This window comes from Symsagittifera roscoffensis, chromosome 2 (assembly GCF_963678635.1).
Source record: "Symsagittifera roscoffensis chromosome 2, txSymRosc1.1, whole genome shotgun sequence".
NCBI classification, from domain to species: Eukaryota; Metazoa; Xenacoelomorpha; order Acoela; family Convolutidae; genus Symsagittifera; species Symsagittifera roscoffensis.
In genome coordinates this window covers 66784002-66806285 of record NC_087063.1, presented here as the reverse complement: position 1 = coordinate 66806285, position 22284 = coordinate 66784002, and the positions used below count along the sequence as shown (strand labels likewise).

Sequence of the window (22284 nt, the reverse complement as noted above, 5' to 3'; positions counted from 1 at the left end):
GCTGCGTTTACCTTACCTTAGCTCTGCAAGAAAAAATCTTCGAAGCTTGTTTTTTATTAAGTTTGCCGACTACACAGGCAAAATACGCAACCTGTACTGCGAGGAGATTTTATGTTTCAACAAACTAGCTGCCCTAGGGCTGAAAACTAAAAGCGACATACAAAACTACCTGCCATCAGCAGCGGAGTCGGTTGAAAATCCTCTGCAAACTGTTACAACCAGCAGAAATGCAGACAAAAAGAAAAAAACTATCTGAAAAACTCTATGTAAAAACTATCGGCTCTTTGTAAAAACTTCATATTTTTCGTGGTTCACCAGAATCCGTGATTTTCTACAAGAATTAGACTTCAAAAACTCTGATTTGATGAATTCAAACTATTGAACCAACCAAACGCAAAAAATAAAAACAAAATTTCAAACTTATCAAAGGACATGAATCAATTTAAAAGGGTCTGAAAGAGTCAGACAGAAAAACATTTTGGCCCAAAAAGGAATTTGATTTTTCAACTTAGGAAAAATCCTTCAAAAAGCAGTTTGCAAATTAAAAGGTTCTGCAGGAAGGTTCTATAGGAGAATTTTGGGTGCGTTTTACCGGCACATAATGAGCGCAACACAAGCAGGTTGATTAAAGTTTGCTAATTAACAGTTCATCAAATGATTTATTCATCCGTTTTAACACCTTTCTAAACAGGAAATCGAAAATATACAAACCTGAAAAGGTGTATATAATTTGGATTCGATACAGCTTACTCTCGGACACCCTAAATTTTTACTGTGCGTCTTACCGGCACCAAAAAAGCACAACCCAAGCAAGTGTTGAACTTGATTTGATTAAAATCAAATGATTCAATCAGCGCGCTCAACAGGTTGCTAGCCTAGAAAAGAGTCTCCAATCTTTCGACTTGTTTCCGCTTGCTCAACACACGCGTGGAGGCAAAAAACTAAGGTTACAATAAAATTGACAGAAGTCTAGCATTTTTAGAGAAAACTTTTGGCAAATAATAAAAGAGATTTCAAATTTTCAAAGCAATCATTGTGCTATTGCTAATTATTTTGTATGAGAGAAGAGAAAGAGTAAATTAAACATCCAATAAATGGACAAATGTGTAATAAAATAATAACCGCGTGTATATTGTATAATTATTTTGTATGCATGAAAAACTAATTTTCAATTAGAATAATTTTTAAAAGTTGACATGGTGATTTGCAACTGTACAAATAACGAAAAATTGATTTCAGACAAATTGACTTTCAGAAAAAGTCTGTGACACTGTTTATGATCTTTGATCATTTTGTACAGATCATTTAGAATTTCTAAAACCTGATGATGCACAAAATGTGCGAATACGTTTGTTTGAATTTAAAATTTTAACGCAAAATGATTTTCTTCAATAGTCAATAAAAAGAAAAAATTCAAGGACATAATTCATAGCCCCATATTCCAACGTGAGACCTGTATCGTAGCTGAACCGGGTCAGTATGTTTACACATGAAGAGCCATTTTAGAAGTTAAAATTCATAACGAAGAACAAGAGAAAAAGCTGACGGACTGGTCTTACAAATCGAGAATGGTCGGCTTCAAAATGTGGAAAGGTGTAGAAATCTCGTTTCACATACCGTCATTACATGAATGTCAAAAATGCAAGATGCCTGGACGCCAAGAAAAAGGTAATCACGATGATTTGTGCAACACAGGAAACCAAATAACCAATAATCCAAATAATCAGTACTCACAAAAACCAAGCTCCAATAACGCCAGCGACGAGAAAAACGATGACGAAACAACCACCGATAAGTTTTGTAATGGTACCAAAAATGATGAAGATAAGGATGTCGAAACACCACCATCTAGAATTTTGATCAATGAATCTAAAACAAATAGTGTAGCAACTCCAAGCGAAGAAAAACAAAAGGATGAGGTTCTCAACAATCAGGTCGTAGAGTTTCATTCTTACTCTGCAAAAGAATAAAAGACAATTTAAATATCGAAAATAACAAACGAAAATATTCCTCTGACGGAAGAAAGCTTACAAAAAGAGAGCGTGAAACTTCACCAACCTCGTGGTCGGTTTTCACACGGAAGAAAGGATCTAAAATAAAATCTAAAAATAACGGAGAAGGCTTGGTTGGAGGGAAGTGTTAGCAAAATTTCTATGTGCGAAAAACCAGATATTTTTTCCGTTAATATTTTTTGGCATAGGAAATCCAGCTAAATTACCGTCACTTATCAAAAAATGCCAAGTTTTAAAAAAATCGCCCAGTTTCATTTTGTGCATTCAGGTAGCAAAAATATCAAAATTACAAATATACATGTGAGTGTACTGGATAGATATAATGTTTGATTCGATTTCATACCGGACTCAAATAATTCTGGTGATTTCTTAACGTTATGGTCATCAAATTTGAGTCCTACAAAAAGAATTGCTCCAAGTACAGGTTTTCAATTGTTTAATTTGGTCAAACTTGATTGGTTTGTTATTAACGTTTATGCAAACCCAAATTCAATCCAAGCAACTTTGAATTCCCTGAAAATAAGCATCAGATTTTTGCCTAATAATTCGAAAATTATCATGATGGGTAATTTTATTGCGCTGAGTTATGACAATTTTAACAGTTCTTCAATACATAAGTTGAATGATGCGCGTAGCAAACGATTTACCCAACTCAAAGAACAAATTCTTGCTTGTTTTGGTTTTGTTGATTTTGCACTCAAAAATGATTTTTGTGATTATACACATTATGACAAACAACATGAAACTTTTGCGCGCATAGATTGTGTTTTTTGAAGTTCGAAACAGAGTATGACTTTATGCAAAGCACTCAAATATCAATATCTGATCATTTTCTTTTACACGTTTTTGTTAAGCCATCTATCTTGTATCAGCGCGACCCTAGTTACTGGAAACTAAATGGAGAAATTTTAAAAAACAACGCCAGCTTAACTCGTGAAGGTCTAAAAAACTTTTTTGAAAATGAATCATCAAGTAGTTACGAAAACGTTAAACACAATTTTCGTGACCATCTGAGGTTTATTCAAGAAAACAAAAAGCGTGTAGATCAAAAAGAACTTAATACATTGAAGTATCACAAAAATGTTCTCAGAAATTGCATTCACAGCGGAAAAGGTCCGAACCCTAGTTTGATTGAAAAATATCATTTAGTGCTGGAACATCTTCAAAAAGTTTCCAAGGAAAAAGATTTTTCAGAATGTCGAAAAATTCAAAAAACTCTCATTTATACATTTGAGGGTGTGCCCAAATTTTGCTGTCAATGGACCTCAAAGAACACAATTAACTCAATCAAGCGAATTCAGGTGGATCAGAACGTTTATCATACGGATGAGGATAATCTTAATCGGTTTCGAAAGTATTTTTCAAATATTTTTTCAAATAATTCTACAACAGACTCCGATCAACTACTAATGACATTTCTATCAAAAAATAAGCTCAAAAATAATGAGAATGATAGCTATAATTACTTTACAGAAGATGAAATTCACTTGGCTATAAACAAATTGAACTTGAGAAGCTCGCCTGGACCACACGGCCTTACATCTCAGCTATATAAGACTTTTACGGATGAGTTTTGTTCAATTTTAGCTAAAGTTTTTAATCTTTTTGTTCATGGTGGAAAAAACTTCCAAACAATTTTTGTTTAGCAATAATAAAACTGCTCCCGAAATCTGAAAATGCCATAGCAATACAAGATTTTCGCCCCATCAGCCTCATGAATACTGACGCGAAAATCTTTGCCCATGTAGTCTGTAATAGAACTAAAAAGACTTTTGCAAAGTTGTAAAAAACCATCAGCACGCGTATTTGCCTGGAGGACAATTGCACACAGCAAAAAGAAAGTTGAAAAAAGCGATTACTCCAGAACGATTGGCTAACAGAGGTTCATGTGCTGTAAAATTAGACTTTTCTAAAGCGTTTGACAGAGTTGACAGATCACTTCTCATCAAAGTTTTTTGAAAGTGTTAAACCTTGATGAGTTTTCAGTTAGAGCTATTGAAACTTTGTATATGGACTCAAAGGCAGTAATTGAGATAAATGGTTTTTTTATCAGCCAGCATCAAAATTCATCGCGGTTTGAGACAAGGTTGCCCTCTTTCCGCATTTCTGTTTATAGTTTTTATCGAGCCCCTTCTTCAAGCAATTGAATCTACAGAAGCAATTGACGGTTTCGGGTTATTGTGCCCAAACTAGTTTCATATGCAGACGAAATAACTTGCTTTATCAAAATCCGATGTATTGACAGGTTGTTTCGCTTAATCTATACATTTTGCAGACAAACTCAGATGATGATTAACATAAGTAAAAGTGAAGTGCTTTCCATACCTGATTTATCACCCTATAAAACAGTCAAGGAAACAAAAATACTTGGTGTCTTGTTTTACACTTCCCAAATAGTTGAAAATATTGAACAATCGTTGAGTTTTCAAATTCAAAAACATCGCGGGTTAATTTCATTAAGTATATCTTTGAGGGCCAAATCATTAACACTGTCAGTTTATGTTCTCCCTAAATTTTTTCATTTGGCTCGTCATACTACAGTTAACTTGGATACTCTTAGTAAATGCCAAGAATTACTAAATACAGAATTGAAAAAATTAAGCAGACTCGACATAAGGAAAGAAGTTTTATATCACCCCATCCTAGATGGTGGGGTAAGCTTACCATGCCTACAACTTAAACTTTTTAGTCTAAAAATTATCGATTTCTTTGCTTCTGATATGTCAGATCAAAATAGTTTGTTACCAACAAAATTTATTTTCTCGAAAGAAATCAAAAATTTGTAGAGAAATACGAACATCTCTATTGAAATAAGTTCGAAAGATTTTGCAATTATTTCAAACATTACCAATAGCCGTTTAATTATAACACTACAGACTAAATCGCGAGATGTTTTTTATTTCTGCTTATAAAACTGTAGTTTTCATCGAGCTGCGATTTTCCACTTGTGTTTTGCTGCAAACCGTTACCTCTGTTCAGACGAAGAATTGATTAAATTTACAGGCAAAATTTGGAAAAATTCAATGCTTGACGTATGGAAAAAAAACTTTCGTTATAAGTTTGCGTACGCTGTTTTTAAAGATAGAGAAAAGCGATGGTTTTTATTTCTTGAGAATGCCCCCGTATCCATTCGATCAAAAAATATACAGAAACAGTTCAAAAACTATCTAGATGAGCTCTCAAAAATTTAGAAGGTGTTTCTTGTGTTTACAATTAGGTTACCAACTCGATAAATTGTTTTCGACAAAAATTATGTTATTTGTGGTACATATTGATTATGAAACTCTTAACTAAACAAATTTAATTTACAATTTAAAAAAAAGGACGGATAAAAAGCTGACGGACTGGTCTTACAAATCGAGAATAGATGGCTTTAAAATTTGGGAAGGTGTAGAAATCTCGTTTCACATACCTTCACTACATGAATCTCAAAAATGCACGATGTTTGGACGCCAAGAAAAAGGTCATCAGATGATTGGTGCAACAGAGGGAACCAAAAAACCAAAAATCCAAATCATCAGTCCCCACTAAAAAACAAGCAACAGTAAAGCCAGCGACGAGAAAACCGATGATGAAACAACAAGCGATAAGTTTTGTAATGGTAGCAAAAATGTCGAAGGAAAGAATTTAGAAACACCACTATCTAGAGTTTTGGTTATTGAATCTAAAACAAATAGTGTAGCAACTCCAAGCGAAGACAAACAAAAGGATGAGGTTCTCAACAATCAGGTCGTAGATTTTCATTCTTACTCTGCAAAAAAAAAGACAATTTAAATATCGAAAATAACAAACGAAAATATTCCTCTGACGGAAGAATGGTTACAAAAAGAGAGCGTGAAACTTCACCAACCTCTTGGTCAGTTTTCACACGGAAGAAAGGGCCTAAAATAAAATCTAAAAATAACGGAGAAGACTTTGTTGGAGGGAAGTGTTAGCAAAATTTCTGTGTGCGAAAAACCAGATATTCTTTCCGTTAATATTTGTAGCATAAGAAATCCAGCTAAATTACACTCACATATCAAAAAATGCCAAGTTTTAAAAAAAAATTGCCTAGTTTCCTTTTGTGCATTCAGGGAGCAAAAATAATAAAACTTACAAATATACATTTGAGTTTACTGGATAAATATAATGTTCTATTCGATTTCATACCGGGCTCAAATGATTCTGGTGGTTTCTTAATGTTATGGTCATCAAATTTGAGTCCTACAAAAAGAATTGCTTCAAGTACAGGTTTTCAATTGTTAAATTTGGTCAAACTTGATTATTTGTTATCAACGGTTATGCAAACCCAAATTGAATTCAAGCAGAATTCCCTGAAATTAAGCATCAGATTTTTACCTAATATTTCGAAAATTATCATGATGGATGATTTTAATGCGCTGGATGATTGTCATGATGGATGATTTGGATGAGTTATGACAATAAAAACAGTTCTTCAATACTTAAGTTAAATGATGCACGTATCAAACGATTTACCCAACTCAAAGAACAAAATCTTGATTGTTTTGGTTTTGTTGATTTTGCACTCAAGAATGATTTTTGTGATTAGACACATTATGACAAATAACATAAAACTTTTGCGCGCATAGATTATGTTTTTTTGAAATTCGAAACAGAGTATGACTCTATGCAAAGCACTCAAATATCAATTTCTGATCATTTACTCTTACACGTTTTTGTTAAGCCATCTATCTTGTATCAGCGCGGCCCAAAGAGCAAAAAGCGTGTAGGTCAGAAAAAACTTAATACATTAAAGTCTCTCGAAAATGTTCTCAGAGATTGCATTCACAGCGGAAAAGGTCCAAACCCGAGTTTGATTGAAAAATATCATTTGGGTTTCCAGGAAAAAGATTTTTCAGGTTTTCGAAAAATTCAGATAACTCTCTGCTATACTTTTGATGGTGTGCCCATATTTTGTAGTCAAAGGACCTCAAAGAACACAATTAACTCAATCAAGCGAATTCAAGTGGATCGGAACGTTTATCATACGGATGAGGACATTCTTAATCAATTTCGAAAGTACACCATCAAAAGTATAGCAGAGAGTTTTCTGAATTTTTCGAAAATCTGAAAAATCCTTTTACTGGGAAACCAAATGATTTTTTCAATCAAACTCGGGTTTGGACCTTTTCCGCCGTGAATGCAATCTCTGAGAACATTTTCGAGAGACTTCACTATTTTAAGTGTTTTCTGACCTACACGATTTTTGCTTTCTTGAATAAACTTCGGAAGTTCACGAAAAATATGCTTAAAGTTTTCGTAACTACTTGGTGATTCATTTTCAAAAAAATTTTGTAGATCATCACGAATTAAGCTGGCGTTGTTTTTTAAAATTTCTTCATTTAGTTTCCAGTAACTAGGGCCGCGCTGATACAACTAGATGGCTTAACAAAAACGTTTAAAAGCAAATGATCAGAGATTGATATTTGAGTGCTTTGCTTAGAGTCATACTCTGTTTGGAATTTCGTAAAAACATAATCTATGCGCTCAAACGTTTTGTGATGTTTGTCATAATGTGTATAATCAAAAAAATCAATCTTGAGTGCGAAATCAACAAAACCAAAACAATCAAAAGTTTGTTTTTTGAGTTGGGTGAATCGTTTGATACGTGCATCTCTTAACTTAAGTATTGAAGAACTGTTAATATTGTCATAACATCTCGCATTCAAATCACCCGTCATGATAAATTTCGATTCATTAAGTAGAAATTTGACACTTAGTTTCAAGGAATTCAAAGTTGCTTGGGAGGAATTTGGGTTCGCATGAACGTTGACAACATACCAATCAAGTTTGACAAATTTTAACAATTGAAAACTTGTACTTGAAGCAATTCTGTTTGCAAGACTGAAGTTTGATGACCATAACGTTAAAAAACCATCAGAAATGTTTGAGCCCGGTATGAAATCGAATAAAACAGTTTATTTATCTAATAAACTCAGATGTATAATTGTAAGATTTGATATTTTTGCTTCCTGGATGCACAAAATGAAACTGGGCAATTTTTTTTAATACTTCGCATTTTTTGATAATTGAGTTTAATTTAGCTGGATTTCCTATGCTAAAAATATTAACAGAAAAAATATCTGGTTTTTCGCACATAGAAATTTTGCTAACACTTCCCTCCAACCAAGTCTTCTTCGTTATTTTTAGATTTTATTTTAGGCCCTTTCTTCCGTGTGAAAACTGACCAAGAGGTTGGTGAAATTTCATGCTCTCTTTTTGTAAGCATTCTTCCGTCAGAGGAACATTTCCGTTTAATATTTTCGATATTTGAATTGTCTTTTTTCTTTTGCAGAGTAAGAATCTACGACCTGATTGTTGAGAACCTCATCATTTTGTTTTTCTTCGCTTGGAGTTGCTGCACGTTTTGTTTTAGATTCAATAACCAAAACTCTAGATGCTGGTGTTTCGACATTTTTTCCTTCGACATTTTTGCTACCATTACAAAACTTATCGCTTGTTGTTTTATCATCGTTTTTCTCGTCGCTGGCTTTACTGTTGCTTGGTTTTTGTGGGGACTAATTATTTGGATTTTTGGTTTTTTGGTTCCCTATGTTGCACCAATCATCGTGATGACCTTTTTCTTGGCGTCCAGACAAATACATTTTTGACATTCATGTACTGAAGGTATGTGAAACGAGGTTTCTACACCTTCCCAAATTTTAAAGCCATCCATTCTCGATTTGTAAGACCAGTCCATCAGCTTTTTATCCTTCCTTTTTTTTAAATTGTAAATTAAATTTGTTTAGTTGAGAGTTTCATAATCAATATGTACCACAAATAACATCATTTTTGTCGAAAACAATTTATCGAGTTAGTAACCTAATTGTAAACACAAGAAATTGTTGAGAGCTCATCTAGTTAGTTTCTGAACTGTTTCTGTATATTTTTTGATCAAATAGATTTGGGGGCAATCTCAAGAAATAAAAACCACCGTTTTTCTCTATCTTTAAAAACAGCGTACGCAATATTATAAAGAAAGTTTTTTCCCATACATCAAGCATTGAAATTTTCCAAACTTTGACTGTAAATTTAATCAATTCTTCTTCTGAACAGACATAACGGTTTGCAGCAAAACACAAGCGGGAAATCGCAGCTCGATGAAAACTACAGTTTTGTAAGCAGAAAAAAAACCTCTCGCGATTTTGTCTGTACTGTTATAATTAAACGGCTATTGGTAATATTTGAAATAATTGCAAAATCACTCCAACTTATTTCAATAGAAATGTTCGTCTTTTTGATTTCTTTCGAGGAAATAAATTCTGTTGGTAACAATTTTTTAGCCGTCTGTTTATCTAAAATTCGCCTGCGGCACATCAACCTTGGTCAAATTAGGATCTTTATAATGATTTCTGAAACTTCGGATCATCAATTTGGTCGAAACTATTTTGCGAACCACCTCGACAAAATCTTATTAGATTTTTGTAATTTTTGTTTAGTTTGTTCAGCTGCAAGTAGTTTTTGTTCAGCTGAGAAATCTTAGTTAAACTTCATTTTCAAAACTATAACTATAAATATCATTTTCAAAACTTTTTTTAGAGCGTGCTTTTCTTTCAATTTGGCAAAAGAAAATTAAAGTGAAAAAATGAATAATCAAACTGCGAAATCAATCGTAAAATCCTTCATGAAAAACGCGAACAAAAAACTCACTGCTTTAATAAAAAGTTCTCATTTTGTTTTTTGACAGTTTTTAAAATCATTAGTGAAATCGCCAAAAAGAAACTTTAGAAGAGTTATCTGATTTCACCTTTCAATAAATGATAACTAAACAGAAAAAATAAGGGGCAAATTTAGGTGAAGACCCTATCCTTTTCTGGGCTTCGACGATCCAAAGGGTCCACGTTGATGATATTTTAAGGCATCTATTCGTGGCTGACTACAATTCTTATAGAAGCACCTATATACAAAATTTGGCAGCGGAGCCCGATCCGATAAAAAACATGAGTTTCTGGACAAAACTTACCAAAAGCTGTTTTTTCAAAAATTCGGGAGCGGCGCAGAAAATTCGATCGAAAGAAGGTTTTTTTTGTGATATGAGAGAGATCAGAAAATCAATCTGTTCGACCTAGAAAAAGGCCGACAAGTTTTAGAGAAATTATTTTTTTTGAGATCCGCATCTGGAAAAAAACCATAAGATCTAAATAAGTGAAAATTGGTTATCTTCTCTGTGATAAATCAAATTCAGAATACAGCATATCACTAACCTAGGTTTTCCCTGTCGTCAAGCGATAATTCAAACGCTGTGCGGAAGATCTGATAACAAATTAGTAAAGTTTTCTTTTCTGATTTTTCGAGAAAATCTGCCTACTCCAAAGCATTTTTGCCTTCAAATTGATGCAAAACAAGGCCGACTGGGAACCGATACTTAAAAAATTGTTTTGAGTATTTCGAGATCGACATCTGCATTCTGACACAAAATGGTAAAATTTGTATTTCCAGTTTTTTCAATTACCTCCAATTCGCTGTGCAAAATTTCAAATTTTTCTGAGATTAGAATAACAACTTGGACTGTTTTCAGCATGTTTTTTCAACTTGCTTTCAGAATAAGATGACCCCATTTCGGTCGCAACTCAGGACTCTTGCTTAGACCAACGATGTCTAGTAACCACCCTATCAGCTGTGAACCTTCTCCGAGGGAAATAATTTGGAATAAGAAATCTAAACAGATAAGGCAACTCTTATAAATACTAGTATTACCTCTTTTAAAAAAAAACATGATGATAAAACATTTAGACTTTTTCAGTTGAAGCTTAGATATGCATCATCTATGTGAACGACAAGCGTTGAAAATTTAGATAAATCTATTGATGAACTCTGATAGACGCTGATAAATTTTAAAACAAGATTAAATAGTGGCTCAAAGTAGCACAAAATATTCTGAATTTGCTGATTAAAAAGCGGAAAATCTATAAATGTCTTCCTACAATAATTTAAGTTTAGGAGTCGACGCTTCTGTAGGGAAAATTTTTGCAGCTGATTAGTTCGATTCAATCCTTAATCTCAAATTTGGAATTTGGTTTTTAAAAAAGTCAAAAAGATTCCAAACATTTTCAAAAATGGAAAAAAAGTAAAAATTTTGGCTTCTCCTTGACAAACAACAGCCCGTGCTTTTGGTTGAACCCCAAATTTTAGTCTTAGGAGGGATTTTTTTGAGAAAATGAAATGTTTCAAAGTGGGTTAAGGTTTAAAGGGGATTATTCAGACAGATAACGGAGTGTGTGAGTTTTTCATTGGAACAACTTGTTATAAATTGTTAAGGCCGGTTTCTGGAAAAACTAAATTTTTTCAGAAAAATGAAAAATTTTCCAAAGCTGACAAAAAAATAAAAAACAAAATTCCACGCATTTTCATAAAAACTGTTTTTATCACTTAGAAACTGATTGATGTTGTATGTTTTTATTATATTTTATGAAATTTAAAAAAAAACTAATTCTATGTTAGCTATTCTTACTTCGTATGATGTTTGATTGTTTTGATGTGGTGATTTTATTTCGATTAAAGGTTCCCCATATTGTGAGGTTATGTTGCTTGAACTTGTAAGATAATGGTCAATTATTTGTCTTTTTTTTTACTTCTGGAAACTCTCCTCTGCATGGAATATTACCGTTTAGAAATAATATTATTATAAGCGTGTGACAAATTTGTTTGTTTTCCACATTATGGGTCACCATCGTGATTTAAAAAGAATGATAGGGTAGAACCATTTTGAATTTTATCATCGTATTTGATGAATCCTTATGGAGTGGTATTACTGCTAGAGTGTAACTTTCAAAAAATGTTATGGATTGATTCCGATTCTATGTTCGTACCGCTTTTTTGTAACAATTAATTTTTTTTCTTCGTTTGCTTTCAATGGATGATGCTGTTGTTGCTTTGGAATCGGAAAAACGTCTTTTTTTTGTGTTTGTTGGATAGTTGTTTGATCTTTCAGATTTTCAAGATTATGTATATTGTTGTGACAGATTCTGAAATTGCGTTGGGTTTTTTTGAGAAACGATTTTTTCTAGGTTTTATTTATATAGAGAAGAGGTTTCTTTTTTTGTATTTCAATTTAAAATATCCTGAATTTTGTTGATGCGTTGTTATTACAAAGTCATATTGGGTGTAGTGGTTGAGACAATTGAGTACTTTTTTTGCTTGCTTAATAATGACATAAGTGTTAGGGTGATTGATGGATACAGAATCCAGATGTTGATTGTTCTAGCTCCTAAGCTGTTAGTTCTTACTCTGTTTTTGATTGTTCTCCTAATTCTTCGGGTCGTATTGTCGTGGCAAGACGGGTTAGGGAGAGAGTATATCAATTCGATACAATGATGTTTTACTGCTCTCAAACCTATCGGGCGCTTTCTATGGTTAAGTCTTCTCAATTTTACCTAATGGAGATCGATACGAGATCTAGGATTGGAGAATAAAACATCAATCCACAAGGTTCAGGTATAATTTGAACGCAATTAGATCATTAGATATTTTTTTAGAACTTGCTAGTTCTTATGATTGTTATAAGGTTGGGTCGAATAAGAGGTAGGGTTCAAGTGAAGGTTGAGAAACCGAACTTCTTCACTGTTTATCCTAATTGAAATGGTGAAAATTTTAAGAAAAGTTTGTCAAATAGTCCTGGGTTGTTTGGAAGTGCTGGAAATTAAATCGACGTTTTAGTTCGTTAGAAACCTGATTAAGGGGATATATTGAATTTTAAAGTGAAATTTAATAGGTCCAAGAAAAGACTTGATGATCCAAGTTTAAGAAAGAATTAAGGTTAATAAATTTAGCACAAAAAGCCAAGAAAGATTTAAAAATAAAATCGTCGGTGAAGCTTTGACGATCTGGTTTAATTATCTAAAATAGGGATTTAAGGTTCAAGTTCAAGTTTCAATAACTGTTTCCAGTTAAATATGACTCTGAAACGGTACTAAAACAGAAAATACAAGAAAAATTATTTCATCAACTATCATGGTTAGATTTGACTGGAGTAGATATTTGGTAGGGAGCATTTTGGCTCAGGTGTTTCTCTGTGGATAATTCTCTCGATTGCTCCCAAGTTTTCGGTCACGTTTGTCTGCAAAGAAGTAAAATAGTTTCCTTCTAATTCAGTCCAGTTGTTAGCTTTTTCTTCGCCGTGGCTCAGATTCTTCATTTTGAATGACACAAACCCAATCATTGATCTTAGAAAGTTTGCACAGTTGGTCAAGCTTTCGCAAACTTTTTCCATAGAATAAAAGTCTAATTTTTCAGGTTTCTGTGCAGAGTTAATTTGAAGTGCCAAGTCATGAGTTGTTTGCAATAGCTTTTGTAGGGAATCAAAGTTGTGAATGCTCTTTTCAGAGTACGTCTGCGCAATTTCATTCATGTTGCTTCTCATTTCTTCCAATTTGTTCACGATATTCGTCAAACTCTTTGATGCATCGATTTTCCGACCTACAAAAAAAGAACATCGCATTGCCAACAGAATACTGAAAAAGTAGTGATGATGAAAATAGTTGGACTATAAAAGATTTTTGACTTTAGAAGAGCTTTCAGAGCACGGGCGGATTTAGGGGGGCGGGTCTGACGCTTCTTTCTCTCAGAGGTTCGACCGCCTGCCAACCCAAATGGTAACCCCCCTTTGTACTTTTTGAGATATTCATTTTTGACTGACTGGCTCTACAATCTTTCTAAAGGCGCCTCTGGCACTAATTTTTTTCTAATTTCGAGGGGGAAGTTCGCGCCAAAAAAACGCTAATTTTTGATCAACATTCGCCACAAAATGCCTAGAAAGTTTTTTTTTCGGCCTAATCTTTAAAAATTTGCCTGCGTCGCACAAAGTTTGGCCAAAACAGGTTTTTTTAGTGTTCTGGGTGAGCTCGGAAAATTAATTTGGTCGACCAATAAAAAAGTCGACAAAATTTTTGAAAATTTTTTAAAAAATCTGCTCGAGAAAATCCTAGATCCGCCCTTATTTCAGAGGATTTAAAGTTGCAATAAAAGTCAAAAAGTGAAGAGACTTTTCATCTCTCCTCTGGGATTCGACACCCTGAGAAAACAAAGGATCCCCCTTTGGTACCATTTAAAGGCATCCAGTTTTGACTGACTGACCGTTAATTTTTCAAAAGGAGCCTATGACGCCAATATATACTAAATTTGACAGGGGTCAACAATTTCTAAAAACTGCCTAAAATGCTTTTTTAGTCGTCTGTTTATCTTAAAATGGGCTGCGGCACAGCAACCTTGGTCGAATGAGGATCTTTATAGTGATTTCTGGAAGCTCGGATAATCAATTTGGTCGAAACTATTGTGCGAACCACTTCGACAAAATCTTGGATCCGCCAATGAATGAAAGCTCTTCCAGTCTTGAAAAGCTCCGATGATAATTTCTTGCGATGAAATTAAAACTACAGTAACGGTTTCCAGTGACCTACAGACACCAAATTGTGAACCTATCCAGTGTACAGTTTGGCCTCGTTCGGCCACTTAAAAACTATTATTTCGGTTGCCAAAATGTTCTGAATAAAAAACCATCTCAAGCATTTATAATTCTTATTTTTTTTTCGAAAGTCCGATAAACAAAATATCCTTAAAGCTGTTTAAATTTCTGAAGAAACTAAACAATCGTGAAGAAATGAACCAAAAAGTAATTTTTGTTCAGCTGAGAAATCTTAGTTTAAATTTCATTTTCAAAACTATAACCTAATCACACTTTTCAAACCTTTTTAAAAAGCGTACTTTTCTTTCAATTTAGCAAAAAAAAATTCTAAAGTGAAAAAAAAATGAATAGTCAAACTGCGAAATCAATCGTAAAATCCTTCATGAAAAATGCGAACAAAAAATCTCACTGCATTAATAAACTGTTTTCAGTTTGCAGATTGAAAATCATGAATCAAATAGCCAAAAAGAAACATTTGCAAACTAACTGATTTGACTTTCAGTAAAACATAACTAAACAGAAAAAACAGGGGGCGGATTTAGGAAAAGACCTTATCCTTTTAAGGAAATCGACCAACCGACGACCCAAAGGGTCCCTCTTGATGATATTTTGAGGCATCTATTTTTGGCTGACCTACCCTAAAATTCTTATAAAGGCACCTATATACAAAATTTGAGAGTGGAGCGCGCTCCAATGAAAACACTCGTTTTTCTAGACAAATCTTTCCAAAAGCTGTTTTTTCGAAAATTCGGGTGTGGCGCAGAAAATTCGGTCGAAGAAAGGTCTTTACTGTGATTTGGGAGAGATCAGCAAATCAATCTGTTCGACCTAAAAAAAGGCCGACAAGTTTTATAGAATTTATTTTTTTGAGATCCGCATCTGGAAAAAAACCATAAGATCTAAATAAGTGAAAATTGGTTATCTTCTCTGTGATATATGAAATTCAGAATACAGCATATCACTAACCTAGGTTTTGCCTGTCGTCAGACGATAATTCAAACGCTGTTCGAAAGGTCTCATTAGACATTAGTAAGGTTTTCATTTCTGGTTTTCCGTGAAACTCTGCCCACTCCAAAGCATTTTTGCCTTCAAATTGATGCAAAACAAGGCCGACGGGGAACGAATTTTGAAGAATCGTTTTGAGTATTTCGAGATTGACATCTGCATTCTGACACAAAAGGGTAAAAATTGTATTTCCAGTCTCTTCAATTGCCTCCAATTCGCTTTGTAAAGTTTCAAATTTTTCTAAGATTAGAATAACAACTTCGACTGTTTTCAGCATGTTTTTTTGACATGCTTTCAGAAGAAGATGGCTCAATTTCGGTCGCAACTCAGGACTCTTGCTTAGACCAACGATGTCTAGTTCTAGTAACCACTCTATCAGCTGTGAACCTTCTCCAAGGGAAATAATTTGGAATAAGAAATCTAAACAGATAAGGCAACTCTTATAAATACTAGTATTACCTCTTTTATAAGAAATATAATGATAAAAGATTTAGACTTATTCAGTTGAAGCTTAAATATGCATCATCTATGTGAACGACAAGCGTTGAAAATTTACACAAATCTATTGGTGAACTTTGATAGATGCTGATAAATTTTGAAACAAGATTAAATAGTGGCTGCGTGAGTAGCACAAAATGTTTTGAATTTGCTGATTAGAAAGCGGAAAATTAAAGACAAAATTCTAAAAAATGTCCTCCTACAATAATTTAAGTTTAGGAGTCGACGCTTCTGTAGGGAAAATTTTTGCAGCTGATTAGTTCGATTCAATCCTTAATCTCAAATTTGGAATTTGGTTTTTAAAAAAGTCAAAAAGATTCCAAACATTTTCAAAAATGGAAAAAAAAGTAAAAATTTTGGCTTCTCCTTGACGAACAACAGCCCGTGCTTTTGATTGAACCCCAAATTTTAGTCTTAGGAGGGAATTTTTTGAGAAAATGAATATTCCAAAGTGGGTTAAGGTAGAAAGGGGATTATGCAGACAGACAACGTAGTGTGCGATTTTTCCATTGGATCAACTTGTTATAAATGGTCGGTTTCCAGAAAAACTAACTTTTTTGAGGAAAAAGAAAAATTTTCCAAAGCTGTCAAAAAAATAAAAAACAAAATTCCACGCATTTTCATAAAATCAGTTTTTATCAATTAGGAACTGTTCGAATCAAAATTTGAAAAACCCAAGTTTTAGAAGGAAACGGTTTAAAAACGCACCAGATAATATAGGTTTTATTTTTAAAAAAAAACGAAAAATCAGTCGGCAGAAACTAGGAACCGCAAATCCGAGAAAAATTAAAATATTCTCAAAGCATATAATTTAAAACATCAAGTACTACCTCAAATGAACAAAAAGTAATTCATTTGAATTTTCAAGAAATTGAGAATGTCAGCAGAACTGAGCATGTCGGCAGATGTTGTAAGAAAAATTGTGAATGGACAAAAAGTCTAGTTTTCCTTCCATGTGCAATAACTGGATCAATTAGCTAGCCTCAAATAATTTGCAATGCTTTCTGAACCGGAGGATATTGCTTACATTTGCTAGAAACTTCAGAATAACAGTAACTTGGAGAATATACTTGGGAAACGAATTGAAGGATCGTCTGACTACATTCTCCAAATTCCTGTGATGTAAAATTTTTTCAATAAATTACTCAATTTTTCTATTACTTATTTTCGAATTTGCTGACTATAAATGTAGAACTACTTAGCAAAAATGTAAGGTGTTCACTTCGTGAGCGTCAGATCGTGTGATTGATCCCCTGCCATGGCAATGATAGTGCGTGAGGACAAGCTCTCACAACCTCTAGCTTTAGGTCTACCACAGCCTGACCAATTACGGCTGCAATAGTAGTACAACGGGAAAGCTCTAGACGCAGAAAAAAACATGAGGTCGCGAAAAAAGAGCGTCGCTCAACAAATTAACTCGCTCTGGAATGTGGGGAAATAAGAGAAACGAACTATGCTTAAAAAGGCTGCAAGGCCTTTCAAAGATCCTCTGCGAATCGCAGAAACCACAATTAATATTAACCAAATTTTCGTAATTGTTAACTGGTACATTTAGTTCGAGCCAAAGAAAGCTTCACAGGCTCAAAAAATTATATGAATTTTGTGTAATTGGTTTTTATGATGTTTTTAAATGTTTTTATTGGCAGAAATGCCCATTATTATGATTAATAAATTATGAAAATACAAATTTAATTCATTTTTTCTTACCGTGGAACTGATCAGTTGGCATGTTTGAAAAACTCTGAAAAGTTACTGCTCGGGATAGCGCGAGGATTTCTTCTTTTATTGTCGGGTTGGGGCTAGCTTCGTTTTCGTAGTAGTTTTTGATCGATAATAAAAACTGCATTTGTTCTTTCTGGGTTCCGTTACTATACTGAATTTGCCACTTTCTGAACATAGATTTTTCTAACAAATAATAAGACAACTCGAAGTTTTCAGAGTCACTTTCCGAAATGTCTCCACGGTTCTGCGAGGCCCCATAAGAGCCCGAGTTTTCTCTGGCCTCTAAAGGAAAAGTTGGCTGCTTTTTGGAACAAGGATTTCGAACTGGAAAAGTTGCGCTGTCAGGAACTTGTAGTTTGAGATCAACAGATGCTTGGTTGGTCTGAACTACGGTTTGAACGGTTCTTTTTCTCAAAGTTTTGGACATCATAGTTCTCGTTTTGGTAAGTGCGGTTTCATCTTCAGATGACTCACTACAAGAACTATCTCCAAATATATCATCATGTTCTTCTTTTTCTATCTGCTTAAACCGATTCAAGTTGTTTAAACCCAAAGCTCTCCTTATGTTCTGAATTTTATCATTGCTTCCTAAGACAATCGCTGCAGCAACTTTCGAAATTGCAAGTTCTTCTTTTTGTGAAAGATTTCCGTTTCGTTCGAAGACATTTTCAGTACTGCATTCGTGTAGTTTAAAGTTATTGCCTGGTTTGAAGAAAACGAACTTACCTTTTTTTGATTGGAAAACAATCTTCACCTGCGACCAAATCGAAGGCGAGATTTCCTTCATATTTTCCAGATCACCACTTTTAAGCAGTTGATATTTCTCTGCCAGTTTTGACAACTCTGGGGCGTGTGATTTTTTGGTAAGTTGTAGTTTTTCCTGTTTCTTTAGATCTGAGAAAGCCAGCTTGGCTTCATTCTGAAAAACTACAACGAAATTGATGCTTTGTGCAATTTCACTCCAAACACCGCTCGTAAGGTTTTTTAGAAAAGGATCAATTAAAAGAAATAACCAGAATGCAACAATTGACGTTGAACAGCGCTCGATTTCCTCATAAAATGATGTAGCATCACTTATAGCAGACGAACCAGCTACCAAAATGGAAATGCACTTTCCAAGGCCATCATAGAGCATACAGGTATCATTTGCTTGAGGTACGGTGAAGTTGACTCGTTCTCTAAAAATGAGCGGCCAGTCAACAACAACAACTCCACGCGACCAGGTTTGCCGACAAAGACGACGCATCGCCGAGTAACTATTGTCATGATTGTCTACAGATAAAAACTTCAAACTAGTGCTTATGTGAGGAAAGTTGGAGTCGAAACGTGATAGCAAAGTTTCGTTGTCAACAAAATTACCCTGGATTTGAAGTTCAATTCTTCCACAATTTTTGTTAGATTCTTGTAGAAATAAGTTCAAAAATTCAGAGTGGCAACTCCTGTAACAATTGAGAACCACGAACGAGTTTCTCAAAAACTCTTCAAATTTTGCATGTCCAAGAGCTATGCGATGGTGACAGTCCAAAGTTAGCCAATGTTCATGAAACTCCAATTCGTCATTGGCCTGGTTCGTTGTGCATAGCAAAGTTAAGTCAAAACTTTCTATTCGGCTTACTGTAGAATACGAGTCTAAGGTGAATAAACAAATATATCGAATACTAATTGTTCTTCTGAAACTTTGTTCCATTCCCGTTTTCTCCCAATCGCTTTTGATTAATCGCTTAACATCCAGCTCTGGGGACAACATTATATCGCTGCCTTCTTCTCTGATTTCAACTGCTACATTTAACCAGCTGCTAGAGACTGGAAAATAAAAATAGCTGCCAACGTCTCCTCTCTGAAAAAGAAGACCTTTCAGCCCCAAAGTTTCCAGTACAGACGACTCTCTGTGAACCAGCTTTTTGGCGACCGGGTTGTCTCGCAGCTCCTCTGGAAGCATTGGCATGCAAACCAGTCGTTCTTCCATATCCGGATACAGTTTTTTAAGTCTGTCCATGGTCCAAGGTCACTACTGCTGTCTTTAAAGAAGTTAAAGTCCACTGATGACGTCTCGCATAACTAAAAAAAGATTGGTTTTATTCAAAATTTTTCTATAAATAGCATGATTATAATTGCCAAAAGAAAGCGCAGATACTTTTTTAATGTATAATAAATGAAAGTGTTCAAAAAGGTTTGCAAGAAAATAATAAATTTTCCCCATTCTTATTTATATTGATAACTAGTTGAAACATTCTGCGCTACTAGCAGAGCCCTACACACATCTCGCCCACAAACCGTAAAATTAGATAGTGGCAATTAATTGTTCAAAAAAATTAGGAGCGAAACGTGTGAGAAGGAAATGTGAAAAACTATGAGAGGCGAAACAAGAGAGGGGAGATATAAGCGACTAAACTTGAGAGGCGCAAAATTGCGTGGAGAGAAACGTGCCACCCTGTTTCAAGAGTTAATAATTGATTTTATTATGATTTTTATGCCAATCTAACTAAAGTTGAGAAAACATCAATTATTATCAGTTAATAATCGATTATCAAATCTCTCTTTGAAAAAGCATTATTATCATTTATACTACATTTCGAACAATTATCATCAATTAATAATCCATCTACTTTTGATACAGTTATAATTGGTATGAAACACCAATTATAATGGATTAAGAGATATAATAGCCTTGTGGAAAATATCACGATTATAATCGAGTATAAATAGCTTTAACACCTAATTTGGGTTATTTTAATCCAAAATAAGTGTCAAAGATGTACTTAATATTTATTATAATCGATTAAATAAGCCTTAACTTGGATGCGGACACAATCATTATCAATTTGTTTCTGAAATTTTTTTCTATCCATTTTTTTTAGTTGTAATTGAAATTTTTGTTCAATGTTTGTGGCTCATTTGTTAAAGCTGAAACTTTTATCTGATATGCAATTTGGATTTGACAAAATTGAAAACAAAAATTTTGCTTTCAGATTAAAACTGAGAGATAAAAACGCATTGCTACACCATCAAAAATAACAGCCGGTAGCTCTGCTAGTAGCCCATGTTTCTACTGCTTGCCATTATGATTAATTGAATCACTAAAACTGGAAGAAATTAGTGAAGCACCACAATTGAACTCCTAAGAGCTTCTTTAAGGATGATATGATCGATCCAACAAAAAAACACCTTTCGACTCATTTTTTTTTACCATTGAATGACAGTAATCCGAAATATGTGTCATGTGCTAGTCGGTAAATCTTTAAACTCAAAGAAGGAATTAACCTTTTGATCCGATTACAAAATCTTTTTCATGCAATTTGAAAAAAATGTAAAATTCCATCCTTTCAAAGTTTTGCTCAAAAAATTGCGAAGTAGGCAAATTTTTCATAAAAAATTGAAAGAAATGTAAACATTTTATTCCCACTTTTTTCACTTGCTTTTTTTGTTTTTTTTTTCTAAATGTTTTTTTTTACATATATTTATATATATATATATATATATATATATATATATATATATATATAGTTTTTTCAGGAAATGATGGTACATTGCTGAAGAAAATTAGATAATTACTGCCGAAATTACAAAGAAACTACAGAAAAGTTCACGAGAAGAGTTCACCATAAGTTTTTTTCTCTTCTTGCATGTATACGAGTCTGGAAAACCGAAAATTTCAACCTTTTTCTTTATTAAGAAAAGTTTATTAGAGTCCAAATCAAGATTACTTTAAACATTATACCACAATTTGCAGGCATCTTTCCCCCCTCTTCATATAGGCACAAGTTTTATGGTGTAACGAGGTGCTCTGCAAGGTTTAGTTCGAAGAACAGTTATTTTTGTCATTCCCTTCTCAGTCCGCATGCTTTTGTAACAATTGCGAAATGTGAGTAAAAAAAATTGCCAGTAAAATTTCTGCAGGCAGATGAATGAAAAAGGCTATTCGCCATTCGAGCGATTTATCTTGCCTTTTTTGAACTATTTTCAGCTTGTTTTTTTCTTGTTTGTTTATCATAATATCTTTTATAGGTATCCTTATCTTTGTTATCTTTTTTGTTATCTTGTTTTCTATGTATTTTTATGAAAATTACTTTGTATTTTTATAAATTACATTTATAGATTATGAAATTTTACTGGCCTCTACAACAATTTTCGCATGTCAACCCCATATACTCTTCACACCACATACTCGCCGCACCACCCCAACATTTACTTCCCACCCAACCCCAACCCCCTAGAGCAATTTGCAAAAAACTTAGGGGGTACAACCCATATAATCAGTTATAATGTGTTTTAATTGGATTATAATTGATTATAATGGATTTTAATGGATTAGAATATTAAACGATTATAATAACAATAATCAGCTCTATGCTCTAGCTTTGAAACAATAACGGACTATAATGGCAACAATTTACGCAAATTTTTCCAATATAATCAATTTTTAATCCTGAAATTCCGGTGCGGATTCGACGGGGAAAAGATTCAAGATATAGCTATTCGTCGAATTTTCATCATTTGCTACGCTTACCGGATATGTTTCCGTGTGCAATCAGGCCAGTTGAGATGCGATTTCGTTTGTAGAATGATTTCCGTCAGAATAATTTATATGTAAAAGTAGAAAATAACTTGACAAGTTCTTTTAATACAAGTCCATAAACGCAAAAAAAA

At 33.8% G+C, this 22284-nt stretch overlaps 2 protein-coding genes across 14 annotated transcripts in view; both read right to left on the bottom strand.

Moving 5' to 3' along the window:
• Positions 1-22284, bottom strand: part of LOC134840218 (androglobin-like) — a 606395-nt gene that overhangs the window by 89454 nt on the left and 494657 nt on the right. The gene's annotated exons all lie outside the window — the stretch shown is intronic.
• LOC134840394 (uncharacterized) lies at positions 12735-22284 on the bottom strand (the record flags this gene model as incomplete). The annotated part of the gene is given in 4 exon segments (XM_063856175.1): positions 12735-13427; positions 15379-15837; positions 17623-19695; positions 22145-22284. Coding segments are annotated over 3 exon segments (2931 nt in total). The 3' UTR covers positions 12735-12966.